The sequence below is a fragment of the Cucurbita maxima genome, unplaced genomic scaffold (genome assembly GCF_002738345.1).
Source record: "Cucurbita maxima cultivar Rimu unplaced genomic scaffold, Cmax_1.0 Cma_Scf00001, whole genome shotgun sequence".
Classification (NCBI taxonomy): Eukaryota; Viridiplantae; Streptophyta; class Magnoliopsida; order Cucurbitales; family Cucurbitaceae; genus Cucurbita; species Cucurbita maxima.
The window spans coordinates 5,984,850-5,999,711 of record NW_019272017.1 but is presented as its reverse complement, the minus strand read 5'-3'; the positions used below and the strand labels follow the sequence as shown (position 1 = coordinate 5,999,711).

The following is a 14,862-nucleotide window of genomic DNA, read 5'->3' as shown; positions in this document are numbered from 1 at the left end:
ATTTTGATGGGCTTAAATATAAACTTCCCACCGGAAGAAGACAAGGCCCATTAAGGTTTTCTTGTTTTTATTTTTATTTTTTTAATAACGCGTGGAATAATAAATAGGCGTGAAAATTTAAATATATGATTTTATAGTTTAGATAATTATGCCCTAAACTCCATTTAGAGTAAATTTTATTTTACAGACGTTAAATGTATTTGTGTGTTTTGTAAAATTTATTATAAGTTAATTTAAAGATTATCAAAATTTCAATTTCATTGCCTCTCTATATATATAAAATAGTGAAAAAGACGGTTAAAATGTTAGTTTTAAATTTACTTTCTATTAAATTTTTAAAGATTATTTAAAAATATATAATAATCAACATTTCAACATTTCATCAATATTTTCACACATCTAATAGCTTCGATAAGAATACAAAGGGTGAAACCACATTTCTATTATATTATTTAAAAAAATCAGTACACAAATATAATACTATTAAAAGAATGTAAGATTTTATTTATTAATTTTATATAATTTTTCCAAAAAAAATATACATTTGCGTCTTATCCACATTCGCATACAAAAAAAAAAAAAAAAAAAAAAAAAAAAAAAAAAAAAAAAAAAAAAAAAAAAAAAAAAAAAAAAAAAAAAAAAAAAAAAAAAAAAAAAAAAAAAAAAAAAAAAAAAAAAAACATGTTATCCAAATCCTTGGAATGGTTGTGGTTCTGTTTGTCGGAATTTGACTGAGATTTGGAAGTTTCCGGCGACGGTTGAAATTCAAAAAAAAAACATAACGTGGAGATCCACATGGGAGCATGTGTGAGGAGAAAAACACAATCTTCACAGTTACCATTTCATTCCACCGCCCTCTCTTTTTCGAGCTCTATTACAATATGATTGCCAATATTTGTATGTATAAAACATAAACGAGGATCCATTTGATCCATTTTCCTTTCTAGTTTATTTATTTTTAATAAAAATGAAGTTGTTAATAATTAACCAACAAACAGACATGCTGATGCTTAAATTCACATTGGTCGATTATTAGAAGATAGTTGTGATGGCTTCATTAATATATATATATTTTGTTATTTTTTTTTTTTTTATCTGGTTTGATTTTGTCGAATTTGTTCATGTATTTTTGTCTCAAAACTCAACATGAAAGAGCGAGAGAATGTGAGGACGTTATGGGCCTCCCTTATTCTTTATAATGGGTGTTTCAATTTCAACCCTAAAATTATTATTTTTTTTCTTTTTTAATAATGATTATAATTTCCTTATTGAAATAATTTGAGAGAATCGTGGATCAAAGTTAATATTTTTACAATAACAAATAAGAAATTGTATTTGTTTAGTGATGTATGATTATTATTGTTATTGATTTATGGTTATGAATAGACTAAGTGGAGAATAAATCATAAAAAAAACAAATAAATAATAATGAAATTAAATAAAAATAAAATACATATATATCAATACATCATTATACCAATTTTGATAAAAATTAACAATAATTTTAAATTTTAATAAACTATTATTATCAATACTATATATATATATAAAAATAAAACTTATTATCAATATACTATTAAATTATATTTAAAAAACATACAATTTTAGGCCCACAAACCCTTTTTCTCCGTTTTTGCATGTCTTTATGGCCATCCATCAATCTTTTGTTAAAAAAAATATTTTATGTCCAACTTGCATTATTGTCTCTGAAATAAAAACATGAAATAAATGAAAGAAAATAAAGCTGCACAACAAAGATAAACAAATATATAATATTTTCATTAATTTGTTCTAAGAGCACTGTTGTTCCCCAACCTATGAACATGCCATAATCTGTGGATTTTTTTAGTTCATTTGTTATAAGACCTTATGAAAATTAATGAGTTTAATTAAATTATTATTTATTTCCCCATTAAAAAAAAACACACACACACACAAATTATTTGAATTTTCTTATGATAGTTGGTGAGATCATCATTAATGCATGATTGAATTTGAGTCCTTTATTTGTTTCAAAACTTCTTAAAAAGATTATCATAATCTTTACAAATCTTTTTTTATTGATTTTTCCTCTCTCTCTATATATATAGAGATTAATTAATTGACATGTTATTTAGTTAGATGGATAAAGTTTATTTCAAAGATTTTAAATGATGTATATCTATATCTTTTAGATTAAATTGCGTTAATTGAAAATTTATTATCATATTAGACTTTGGCTTTAATTTTATACCTAATAAATTAATTAATTTTAAAGGGATTAAGGGAGAGAGAGTGATTTGTATAATGATAATCAGGGAGAGAGGAATAATTAGGAGATGAATGCGGTTAGAATGAGACATAATTTTGGGCGGCACTCAAATCTTCTTTCGGGATTTTCTTGTCTTTTTTTTTTGTTTTTTTTTTTTTTTTTTTTTTTTTTTTTTTTTTTTTTTTTTTTTTGTTTTTTAATCTCCCACCTTGGATTTTACTGTGACAAATCTTTGTTTCCAACGGATTTATTTTTTATTTTTTAAAATTATAGAATCTGCCCTCAAGAGAAAGCAACCGAAAACACAAGTACTTTTCATCAAGTAATTTTTTTAAACTTTGATGGAGGGTAATTTTCTTTCTTATTTCAATCACTTTTCTACCAAATTTGCAATATGCAAATTTTTAAGATGAAATGTTTTAAATATTTTTTTTTCCATATAATAGTAATGACATGCACGCTAATAATTTTATTTTTTTAAATAAGTTAAAGTGAACCTAACTCAAACTATAATTGATTGATGTTTGATCCCTTCCTTGTTTGGAATTCTAATTAGGTAAGCGAAGGACCAAGAGAATCATGATATGAGGGGAAGTGGGATTCATGCATCTGAAATCAATGAACAATTTGGGAACTGGTTAAGGGCTGTGTTGCTACTTACACTTTCAGTGCTTTCATTTCTCCGTTCATTGAAGAAGGGCAGTAGTTCGGGATTTGAGGTTTGAGCAGGAAGAAACATGTCTTTTGGGGGAAAGTGAAAGCTTGGAGGCCCAAGTAACCGACCATTGTTTTAATTAGGAATCCACGATTCGGGTCCTCGAACAATGATCAGAATCAATCATTTGCGGGGGGTCAAACAGAAGGTGTCCTCAAGGTGTTCGACGAAATGCCTATAAGACAATCGAAGGGACAACAATATCTTCTGCTTGTTGGGGAAGTTGTCTGGTGAGGTTAGTAGTACCAAACAACTCCTTTTTAAACCTTTTCCTTTTTGCTTTTCCATTCAACCATCGTTTATGGCTAAAATGTTTGGATAATATTTGTTTGTGGACTATATGCATTTAACCCAAGATCAACCCAGAAAACTAGTAAATTGCACATGTTTTGAGATTGAGAAACCCCATGGAAATGGCAACTGTTGGGAATTTGATTACTCTGTTTTAGTACATTGGTTTGCTCTGTATTAAACCCATCTCATTAGTTTCTTTTAGCTTTGTTTCTTATCTCTGATGGGGTGAAGTTGATGGCCTTTTAGCTGATTTCGTTTCTACCCGAGAATCTTGTGTTCCGAGACTGTGACCAATTTTTGCCTGCTTATGTCAGTGGGATTTCTGAAATTAGTTGGGTTGGTAATCTTGTAGATCAGTTTAAGGTTTAGATTAAATTTACATACACACATGGGATCATGTGCTCTTGCTTTTGGCAGCCAGAGAGAGAAAGGTTTGACTTGACCCCATGGGGAATAAAATCCTTGTTTCTATAATCTGAACTTAAATTAAAATCCTAACATTTTCTCATTAAAATTATTGTTGGCCATGCATGCATATGCAAAATGTACTAATTTAGTTATTTTATTCTTATTAGCATTCATGTAATGTACAAAGAAAGTGCTAGGTATCATTTATAGTGTATAATGAATTGGGTCACTAAAACGAGGACTTCTTTTTTTGAATAAGTATCACATTTTTTTAGAAGTTTGTTGGATTGAATTAAAGTAATATGACAATTGCAATATGAACCCTCTGGTGTTTACAATGTTTGCTCTGTCTAAATCTCTCACATCTGAAGTCCTAAATGATACCAAAACATTTTGTTTGCAAGGATTGCGAAATTAAACAAACCCAATTAGCTCTAACCTTCAATAACCTCCTAATAATTGCTCTTTCAATTCTTTAATTATTTACTTGCTTTTAACTCTTCATGCAGAGAATGAGCCAGAAGTATACGTTTTTTTTTCTCTCTTTCTGCTAGAAGTTGCAAGCGTTTCTTTTTGCAGCTGGAAATGCTTCAAATGGTTAGTCAAAGATTCCTTGTTCATCCAATGAGCAAAAGAGGGGAACAGAAAGCAAAGAGAGACTACTGATCATTTTCATGCTTATCCCCTTTTCTTATATTTTAATCGTATACTCAAAATCTCTGTTTTTCTGTCATAATGTAAGAAATTAATGTCAGCCATTCTCGTGACATGTATATTCGTGTCTTAATATATAGTTTCTTCAAAGTCTAATTATCTTTTAGTTGTCAATTGTTTTAAAGAGGGCATTTTCATTTTGATAAAAAAAGATTTCCACTACTATAAAGTATACTCTACTTTCATTTTTCATTTTTCTTATGCATTTTTCAATACATTGTCAACGCGTGAACTATCCTCAGTCAAATAATAGGCACTCACACTCACACTCCTCCATCGTGGCCGCAGGGACATGAAAGAGACTTGGATACACAATTCAATACATCCCGATAAGCTTGAACATTTTTTCCAACTACTCCCTTGATCAAGTTCCATACTCTCTAAGATTTATCTAGTTCACGTGTCTGAGAAGTCTTAACTTTTTTATCTTGAGATTACGATGAGGTTAGAAGTATGAGTTCATCAAACTTAGCTTATGTTTAGTTATAGACTTATGGTTTGTGTGAACTGTTGTTTGGTATACCTTCGAACAAGAAGTCTAACTTACAGAGAGATAAAATGTGGGAAGGTTTGAAAGTGGATAGAGAAGTAGAATGAGAATGAGGGGGTAGCAGAGAGATCGGAATGGGAAGATGTTGCGTAGGATGGACCAAAGAGACTTTGACATATCACATCAGGGGGTTGTTGTGTTTGATGAATATGTGCAAAGGCAAAGGCATGGTAGAGAAAAAAAAAAAAAGAGAGAGAGAGAGAGAAAGAAGTGAAAAATCATGATGGTGAATCCTCAGGCTCATTACCCCCTCTCTGGTTCTGTGGTTCTCTACTTGTACAGAAAAAGCTCAAAATGCCAAATCTTTTTCGATTCATCATTCGAACCTCTGATATGTCACTCTTCATCAATTCCCCCTCTTTACTTTTCTAATTCTGATTGATCAGCCCCCACCACCATGCCTGTCTGACCCCACCAGCCCCTCTCTGACCTCCCTCTCTTACTAACTGGACTCAAACACCACCCTTTTCATTTCAGTTTCTCTCCTAAAAATTTCACTTGGGATTGCCATGAGATTGTGGACATCTTTCAAATCTCTGTGTTGAAAAGTATTAGCTAATTTGGGTCTTTGGATTTGAGGGAAGGGGAAATATTATAATCAAAGAATATTATAATGGCGTATCTCTGGTTGGGGAAGGGAAAGAAAACCAGGTGTGATACCCACTGCCACGCCCCCCCTTCTTTTAACCTGTTTTGTGGCCCCTTCCCCTTATAAATACCGCTGCAGCCTCTCCTTCAACTAAATAAATCCACTTTCTTTCTTCAAACCGCTCTTATTCTCCCTCTACAACCTTCCATTTTTGCGAAGCTCAATCCTTTCCTTAACCCCACTTCACACTTCACACTTCACTGAAAAATGGCTTCTATTTCCTCATCTGCTGCCGCCGCCGTTCCGCCGCCGTTTTACATGGAGGAGAAATGGAAGCTGCCCAAGAAGGGAGCTCCGGCGAGAAGCCGATCTTCTTCCTCCTCGTGTCCTCTGATGAGAAATTCTTCTGAAAGGAGATGTTCTTTTACAAGAAAATGTGCAAAATTGGTGAAGGAACAGAGGGCTCGATTTTACATCATGAGGCGCTGTGTTACCATGCTCATTTGTTGGCATAACTACAGCGATTCCTGATATCATCGGGAGTTTTCTGTTACCCTTTTTACGAGAAAGATCAGAATCAGAATCAAAACCAGAACCAGAACGCGGATCAGATCAAATCATTTGGGTCCTTTTCTTTTCTTTTTTTTTTTTTTTTTTTTTTTTTTTTTGGAGAAAAGTGCAATGTTCTATCTCCTCTGTGTTTTGGGACCTGAAAATGAGGCCGTTGTGGCCAAAACCCAGATGGGGTTTTCCAGAAACATTGCAAATCCGGATCTTAGAGAGAGAGAAAGAGAGATTAGAGAGGGATTTTCATATACTTGTAAATAGTTACATGATGTAGTATTGAAATCTCTGAGGTTCTTTTTTCTTTTGGAATTTAAATTTTGTTCCTTGTTTCAATCTGATGGGTAATCAATCTTACTGGGTTCTTTCTGACAAGCATTAGTCTTTGTAACTACTTCCATTGTTTTTCTCTAATCAAATGCAATTTCTTTATCATCATCTTCTTCTTCATCCTTCATACCTCTCTGGATCTTATGGTTTTCTTTACTGTTTGCTCTGTTTTTGGTTCTGGGTCATTCTCAGAGTTCTTCTCTCTATGATTCTAGAGAGAGAGAGATTGTGTTGGTTGAATCACACAAAAACAAGGCCAGCTTAGGCAGCTGAAGCTGAAGAGGGATCGGTTTCTGGGTTTCATTCTAAAAACTCGAATTTAGAGAAAAAAAGAAAAAGGAAGTATTGAAATTCGTCAAATTTGACAACGTTCAAGGCAAAGGAAAAACAGGCTCTGCATTAATTAAAGTTGGATAAGAAATTCATTAGTCCCAACTTCTTAAAACAAGTTACCCCAAAATCATTTGTATTAGATCAAACGAAAATATTGCTGAAAAAAAAAGAAAAGTAAAAGGTGGGGTTTAATTGAGATTGACCAAATAAATGGCTGCTGGAGAACATGAATTGGATACCCATTGCATCTCTCCTAATCCCTATATGCCTCTAAAACCCTCCTCTATACACCACAGTTTCACCTCTTCCTTCTGCACCTATAATGCTCAAAAACACCCACCCAAACCCAAAAAATGAGCATTTTTCACTTTTCTGGTTATAAATTTAAATTTGGTATGTATTTATTATTATTTAGAAATTATGTGGTTTGGGTTACCTTAGAAGTCGGTACACGATAACATCTAGATCCATCTCCCTTTTTAAATATATTTCGAACACGTTAGATTTATGTCACGTAATCACCTAATACTATAGTTTAGTGTGTCAAGTCAAGTGCTATATAGTTAACGAACAGAACTTGTTGGATACAATTAAAAGTTCCATAACCTTTCTAAAAATTATATGGATTAAATAGATAAATTCGGTAGGTTCAAATACTAAATTTTTAACTAAATAGACTAAATGTGAAGTTTTTTTTAGGAAAAAAAATCAATTTTTACTCTAAACTTTCAATTTCATCCTATTATAACATAAGCTTATGCGTAGCAATCGCAGTCCTAAACTTTATTAAAAGTGATTGAATTGATCTTGTTTGCTTGCTCAAGATTGATTGAAAGAACAAAAGGAATCGAATGATTGCAAATGAATCGAATATATGACCATCTGGTAAAAATCTCATGTCAAGTTTTATCGAGAGAGGCAACAAGTGTGACTTATCTGTTAAATTTTTCATCACCACCTCAAAGAAACTAAACCCTACATTAGATATATGAACATATTCAATCGATAATCAACGAGTGTATTTGATGTCACTCATGCTAATATTGATTTTGTTAGAGATGATAAGCTATATTATAAAAAAAAAAAAAAAAAAAAAATGCTCCTACAACGAGTACGATGACGGCGTGGAGTAGTGTAGTGATGTTGAGGTCCTAGTTTATGTTTTCATCATCACGGAATCTTTCTAAGTTCTAACTTTGTCCAAAATTCTAATAAATTTCTAGTTTAAGGATAATTCTGAACTAATCATAAAAGAAGATATTTTTTGAAATAATTAACCATCTATTTAGTTGGAAAATTAGGTTTAGAAAGGGAATATTTCCCCCACATTTGTAGTAATGGGTAAATTCATACTAGGAATTATTTGGTAAAAAAAAAAAAACATTAGGATAATTTGATTATGTTCCCTTGAATTTCATTGGAAAGGTTATTTAAAAAACTAAAAAAATAAAATCTATAAAATCTTTAATTTTTCAAAAGTCAAGTAAAAATCTACCTTTATTAGACATGATGGATCATCTTTATCCCTCAATCTAACAACAACAAAAAGAAGAACTTTTGATGCATGATTTTAGAGTGTGCTTGACTGAATGATTGAAGAAGACAAGCATTTAATTATATAGCCTATAAACCCCTTTTGTATTCCCATTTTCTTTTCTTCACATTTTCCTCTATCAAATTATCAATAAAATTCCAGTATGGGCTTTTCCGCCCATAGCACTGGCCCATTATGGGCCCATCTCGGAACTTGAACCAACAATTTTGAGATTGAGCCACTCCCGTTGGTTCCATGGATTGTGAACTCTTCTCTGTATCTAAATCAAACCCAAAAACATTCATCCGTTCAAATCGCGGACTTGTTGGAAATGGAATGGATACAAAATGTTACAAAAAAATTTCAAATTCCAGTTTCTGCTATTTCTCTTGCACGTTCATGTTTGGCAGCATGGTTTCAATGCAAATCCCTCTCCTCAGAAAAGCGTGCAGCGATGAGCATCATTACGAGCAAAGATGTGACAGAACAATAGTGATGCAATTAACAAGGCCGATGCACTCAGCACTCACCCCATGCCTCCACACTGTTCAACAACATATTTAATTCAAGTAGTTTACCCTTACAACTTTCTAACAGACTATGTTATTAACCATGCTCTACAAAACAACATATTTAAACCTTATACATTCCATCATTTTCTAACATGCAGCAGGAGCTACCTTTTTTTTCTTTTTCTGCGAAGGAAGAGACTGCTGCATTTATTTCCCACATTTCTTGCAATATCCCTTATCCAAATAGCCCAAAAAGAGAGGGGAAAAAGAAACCTCTTGCCTTAGCTCGAGAAACCTTCTTATTTTTATGAATATAAAGCTCGGATTCAAATTCTGCTATTTACAGCAATTAATAAGCCTGTCCCATATATAACTTCTTCACCTAATTAGCCTTGCTAACAACCGCATCCCCAAATCACCAGCTGATTGTCCCACTGTTAACCTCCATAGACCATGTGCGCCGTCGCCTTGGCTCGGTAGTGAAATGTGGGAGTGGTCTACTACTCCTTGAAGAACCAGAATCGATGGTGGAATTTGAAGTAGACGACATAGACCTCATTGATCCCCTAAAGCAAGCGAACATATTGCGAATAATTCGGCTCCATCCGCCTCTTTCCCTTCCTCTGCCTCTTGAAGCAAATGATATCCTTCTAGGGACGCCACCATTGGTGAAACCACCATCCACCTCAGTGTAAACAACCGGGAGTTCTCTCTCCCCACCTCTCCTGCCCCCATTAAACCGCCCTACTGCAAACCCCCCGCCAGGTAACCTCCAAACGGTTAAGCCCACATTCTCTTCACCATTTGAGGCCACCGACCCCTCATTTTCACCACTTTCTGCAGCATCCGGAGAGTTCTGATTATCCGAAGGCAATTCGTGACGACATACTGGACAAGAGTTTCGAATCGAAAGCCAAGGTAGAATGCAATCATAATGGTAAATATGCTTACAGGGCATCTCCCGTGCTTCCGTCCCCAATTCGAATGCTTCTTTGCAAACAGCACAGTGTGACTCAGTTTCTAAATGATTTTCACAGATCTCAATCGTGGGCATTGACTCAATTGCAGCCTTGGACGCCGGTGGGCTCTCAAACCGCCCAATACCGTTCATTTCAATCTGAGAAAGTTGCTCCAGAAGCCTATCAAACCCAGACCCCAACAAAAACTCCGACATGCTCGGTGGCAGCGGTCTCAGGCCAGAACCACCGCCATCATCGTAATAAAGCTCAAACCGACGACTTTCTCCACCTTCACTCCCATCAGACGGCCCCCGAAGAACAATCACAGGATTAAAGGGCGAGCGATCCCCACCATTCCTCCGAGGTCTCCGAATCCCAGATCCCAAATTCTGCCCCGAATTCGACCGGTGGCCAATCATATACATCGCCGCAGCCGGAAACCTCCTCCGCGGAGCCGATTCCACGTCCACCAACCTCGAAGGATGCTCGATCTGTTCGATAAACCCACTATTACAATCGGGGCACACAACAGAGTCTTGATTGAAAACCCTAACAAAGCGACTGCATCGGTAGCACCAGTAGGAAGACGCCGCCGCCATCGACGACATCAACGAAGCTTAATCCAATCAATCGCCAACCCCGCCCCCCCTAATTGAAGAACCCCACAAAATTTCAATCCTCCCAAGACCAGAAAACAACACAAACGATCAAACCCAGAAACAAAAAACCAAAAAAACAAAATCCCCCACGATCAAAATGTCGGCTTCGAACCTAAAAAACTAAAAAAAAAAAAAAAAGAAAAGAAAAAAACAAAAGCAACAAAAAAGAAAATGGTGGGATCAATCAGGGGAGTGCAATTTGGGAAATGGGGGATTGAATTAAAGAACCCTAGAAACCGAGGGGCCGACGAAATTAGGATTTGATTTGGGGAATTTTGTAGAGAAAAGAGGTAATGGAATGAACTGATTACAAGGTGGAAAAGGCTTTAAACGGTAAAACCGCGTCGTCTCCGTTAGCGTCTTACCAACGCCTTTCCAGTTTGGGACAAGTGGTTCCATCCTGTTCGTTCAACTTTAACAGCGTTAAGATGTGCAGATGCTGTGTACTTCGCCCACTGACGTGTCGTTTGCCGCTTCTAAATTTTAACGTTTCCACGCGTGGAGGAGAGGAATTGAATATTGCTGAAATTTATAAAAAATAATTTTGTTATTTTAAAAAATATATGTCAAATTACATAATTAGCCCTTAAACCTTAGTTTTAAATTTATTAGACAAAAAAAATATTTAAAATATTCTTAGGGTTTAATTTTCTCTAATTTATTCAATCATTTTAACAAAAAAATAATGCAAAAATCTTCATAAACTCTCTCATTTCAAATCAAAATTTAGCAAAACCTTAATTTAATTATTGCACAAATTAACCACTGAATACATTTATCAAGTTGTAAACATGTTTTTCTTTGAAATTTTATCCATTTTGTAATATATATATATATATACATACATATATTGCAATTTACACATATGAGAATATTTTTAATTTTTTAAAATTTAATGTTTAAATTTGAACATTTTAAATGCAGTTGAAAGTGGAATGGGAAAACTGATCAGCGCATATGAAAATTGATTTTTTTTTCCTTCGTTATTTATTAAAAATACCAATAAGTTTATGGTTGTTATATTAGTTTCATAGTTTTATTTTATTTAAAATTTTTTGGATTCCAGACTTATTATTTATTGGATATTAATAGAAACAGTGCATTTTTGTAACATTTTCTATTTTTAATTTATATCCTAATTTTCCATTTGTTTAGTTTATCCCCATTCTACAAGAATGGAACATAAATGGGAAAAAAATAAAAAATAATATATAGGATGATTTGGAAGCTTTTCTTTATTTGGAGGTGTAGAAGTGTAGAAGAAAAAAAAAGTAAAATTATATTATGTTATTATTTATTCTTACATTTCAACAAAATTGAAAGCAGATTAATCCAAATCCCATTAAAAAAAAAAAGAAAAAAAAGAGAGAAACAAATTTGCAATAAAACCACTAAAACTAATTAAGAAACTAAAGCAAAGCAATCTGAACCGTGGGTTGCTAGATGAGGTGAATAAAGGGCTTGAATTTGGCGACCAGCTTCTTGAGCTGATCAACCAAGGAGACATACGACACCGTTCCATCGTTCCCAGCCAACACTCTATACTTATCCTTCCTCGTAAAATTGGTGCATTCAAACCCCAAACTCGCCGCCAAAATCCTCTGCACGTGATTTGCCACCTCGTGCGGGTTTTTCCCGGCCGAGCAGGTCGCCTCCACCGGCAACTGGTTCAGAAACGTCACCTCGTACACCGGCCGCGGGTTCATGAAGAAAAACACTGGGTCCAGTCCTTTCCAACCCCGGGCCGTAGTCGCATGAAAAAAACCAACCCGGTAATTCATCGCCACCGGTACAATCCTGTCTGTCAGCTCCGCGAACAGCGCGCTGAATCTCAGGAGAAACGGCTCCCGACATGTCGTCCCTTCAGGGCACACCACCAAGTCGCCTCTGGATAACTCTCGTTTGATTTTCTCCGCGTCGACATGTCGGATTCGGGTTAATCGCACGGTGGGGATTGGGGACAGGATTTCAGTTAGGCGGGAGATGGAGTAGGTGACGGCGGGGACTTTCCGGCGGAGCACGGTGGCTAGAACGACTGGGTCCATTAAGGTGCGGTGTGTACAGACGAAGAGTACTCCAGAGGTGGCCGCGTTGGGGCCGCTAGAGAGCGGCGGCGGGGGGTGGCCTCTGACGATGACTTTCCCGCCGAAGAGGCGGGTGGCGTAGGGGATGGCCCACATTGGTAAAATTAAGCCGATGGAGATTCGGAGGAGGGCGAGGATTATGCCGATTGGAACCCATAGAAGGATTATGAGAGCGGTGGCTGGGGTTGGGCGGTTGACGAGCCGGCCGTCGTGGAAGATGACCGGTGATGGTCGAAGATCTTGGTGGGGTGGAATGTGATCTCGGATTTGAGCGGCGGTTAATGGTGGGTGCATTTGTTCCTGAAACATTAATCACCACGAAATCTCAAAATAAGGTCATTTTTAAAAAATTGAAAAAAAAAACATGAAAATGTAAAATAACCTAAACATTTAGAGNATTATTGGAACATCAATCATAAAATTTGTGAAACTAACCTCACAGAGACCTAAAAAGGAAGAGCTAGATGAAGGTCGCCCCATGCCCATAGTAGGCCTTCTTCCACCATTACCCAATTCAAAAAGCTGAGAAATCTCTTCAACAACAGAACCCAATCCTCCCTTCACGAGCCCGGTTGCGAACCCGAATCGATTAAACCCGAGTTCACACCCGACGACCTCATCCGCTCGTAAATGCTCCTTTACAAACATCTCTACCATAACCCTAGGCATCTTAGTCACCACCACTCGTCTCCCAAACCTGCTTGTCACTCTCCAAACATCCATATTCAAATCGTCCATAAAAAACTTGGGCATAACTGCCCTAGAAACCGACTCGATCTCTGCCTTTCGAACTCCGAACGTGGCCACAAACGTCGCCAGCTTGAGCCCCACCTCCGCCATCCCGGCTGCATCGAGGAGGCATACGAGTGGCCATGACAAGAGCAAGAGCGTGAAGCGGATCAAACCGGAGGCCTCGAAGGCCATCAACATGAAGTAGGAGAACACATCGGAGCTCTTCAACAGGGTGCCTTCTAGCTCTGCAATAACAGATTCCATTATTCCTGAATTGGGTTGTTGGGGATTGGAAGTGAAAGAAGAAGGGGTTATAATAAAATGGGATAGGCGTGTTGTGTTTGACTGGTTTGTTCTTATTTTTGTTGCGAGTGGGAATTTTGGCAGTTTATCAGTTCTACAACTACCAACTCTCCTTTTTATGCTATTTCTTTACCAATCCCACCAATATTTCTCTTTATTTCTTTCTTTCTTTCTCCAACCAAAAGTTATTCAAATTCCACAAAATAATTAAAAAGAATTATCTTAAAATCCTATAGCATAAATGGTGAGCCAGCATGGAATACTTTATAATTTTCGATATTTAGAAGAAACAAAATGATAATACGCCACGGAAAATATACATAATTAACGTTGGATCACTAAACCCCAACAACCTGGACGAGTTGGATTGTACAGATTTTTGTTGTCCACGTGTAAGCATGTAAATGGATGAGCTGGCGTGAGACTCTAGGTTTACTTAACTACGGATTACCAGAACCCCAGATACGTAGGTATACGTGGAAATTGTGTCGAAACCCACCATGTCTTATCTATTTATTTATTTATGGACAAATTGAATGTTTCAATGTTATGAAAAAAAAATGTCCTTTTTTATTCCACGAAAGTTGTTCATCTAGCCACAATATTTTTGTTCTTTTGACCTTTTCCTTTGACTGTTTGATAATGAAATTAGAGCATTCTACAAGTGTTTTTTTTTTTTTTTTTTTTTGGTTAGCTAATTTTTACTTTACGAGAAAGAAACAAATTTTCTCCATCTCGACCTATTAAAGAGACAAGTTTTTGAGATGCAAATTTGCTAGTTGATTTAATAAGCCTACCATTTTAAAGTTTTTATGAAATAGAGAATTGGGAGTATAAGTTCAAGTTCATAAAATTCACTTGTTCTTGTATACAAAAAGTATTAAGTGTTGAAAATATAACAATCTTTTAAGAAATATGGTATTAGCCATCACTCATTTTTATCGTTTGTTTACACGAAACTTTCATCGAAGATTTTTTTTTCTTTTTTAAAAGATCGAGGTTGTCAAGATGAAAAGTAAAAAATTTTATAATTTTTTTTAAATATTCAACAAGAAGTAAGATATCACTGGGATCGTAAAATGTAATTGTAAATGACAATGACACAACTAAAGTCAAAAGCTGTATCCAGCTTTCAAAGAATTATATATATATATACACACACGTACAAAATTGACCATTAAATAACTACTAGCATAGTTTTTGTTTGGATCATATTTTTTTTTGGTTCTAAATATATACTTTATAATTCATTGAATGTAAATAAGACTATTTTTTTAAAACGGTTTCTCATATGAAACCCGAAGAAGTTTAAATTGATATACGATGTCTGA

General features: G+C 35.2%; 2 protein-coding genes and 1 long non-coding RNA gene across 3 annotated transcripts; 1 reads left to right on the top strand and 2 right to left on the bottom strand.

Annotated features, from left to right (window-relative positions):
* The first annotated feature begins 2,723 nt into the window (after positions 1 to 2,723).
* LOC111489535 lies at positions 2,724 to 4,478 on the top strand. The gene is made up of 2 exons (XR_002719397.1): positions 2,724 to 3,201; positions 4,178 to 4,478. It is a non-coding gene; the product is annotated as an uncharacterized LOC111489535 (long non-coding RNA).
* A 4,484-nt stretch (positions 4,479 to 8,962) lies between these two features.
* LOC111485043 (probable E3 ubiquitin-protein ligase RHC2A) lies at positions 8,963 to 10,700 on the bottom strand. The gene has a single exon (XM_023131733.1). It carries the CDS (start codon positions 10,359 to 10,361, stop codon positions 9,210 to 9,212), a length of 1,152 nt encoding a protein of 383 aa, XP_022987501.1. The 5' UTR covers positions 10,362 to 10,700; the 3' UTR covers positions 8,963 to 9,209.
* Positions 10,701 to 11,728: 1,028 nt separating this feature from the next.
* LOC111489013 (glycerol-3-phosphate acyltransferase 5-like) lies at positions 11,729 to 13,630 on the bottom strand. The gene is made up of 2 exons (XM_023137011.1): positions 12,932 to 13,630; positions 11,729 to 12,796 (listed from the first exon to the last, which is right to left on the bottom strand). The coding sequence occupies exons 1-2, from the start codon at positions 13,490 to 13,492 to the stop codon at positions 11,852 to 11,854; spliced, it is 1,506 nt and encodes a 501-aa protein (XP_022992779.1). The 5' UTR covers positions 13,493 to 13,630; the 3' UTR covers positions 11,729 to 11,851.
* Positions 13,631 to 14,862: the final 1,232 nt, after the last annotated feature.

Coding starts and splice junctions, on each gene's coding strand:
- LOC111485043 (XM_023131733.1), bottom strand. CDS start 10,361: ATGTCGTCGATGGCGGCGGCGTCTTCCTACTGGTGCTACCGATGCAGT.
- LOC111489013 (XM_023137011.1), bottom strand. CDS start 13,492: ATGGAATCTGTTATTGCAGAGCTAGAAGGCACCCTGTTGAAGAGCTCC. Junction 12,797..12,931: donor CCTTTTTAGGTCTCTGTGAG/GTTAGTTTCACA, acceptor TTAATGTTTCAG/GAACAAATGCACCCACCATT.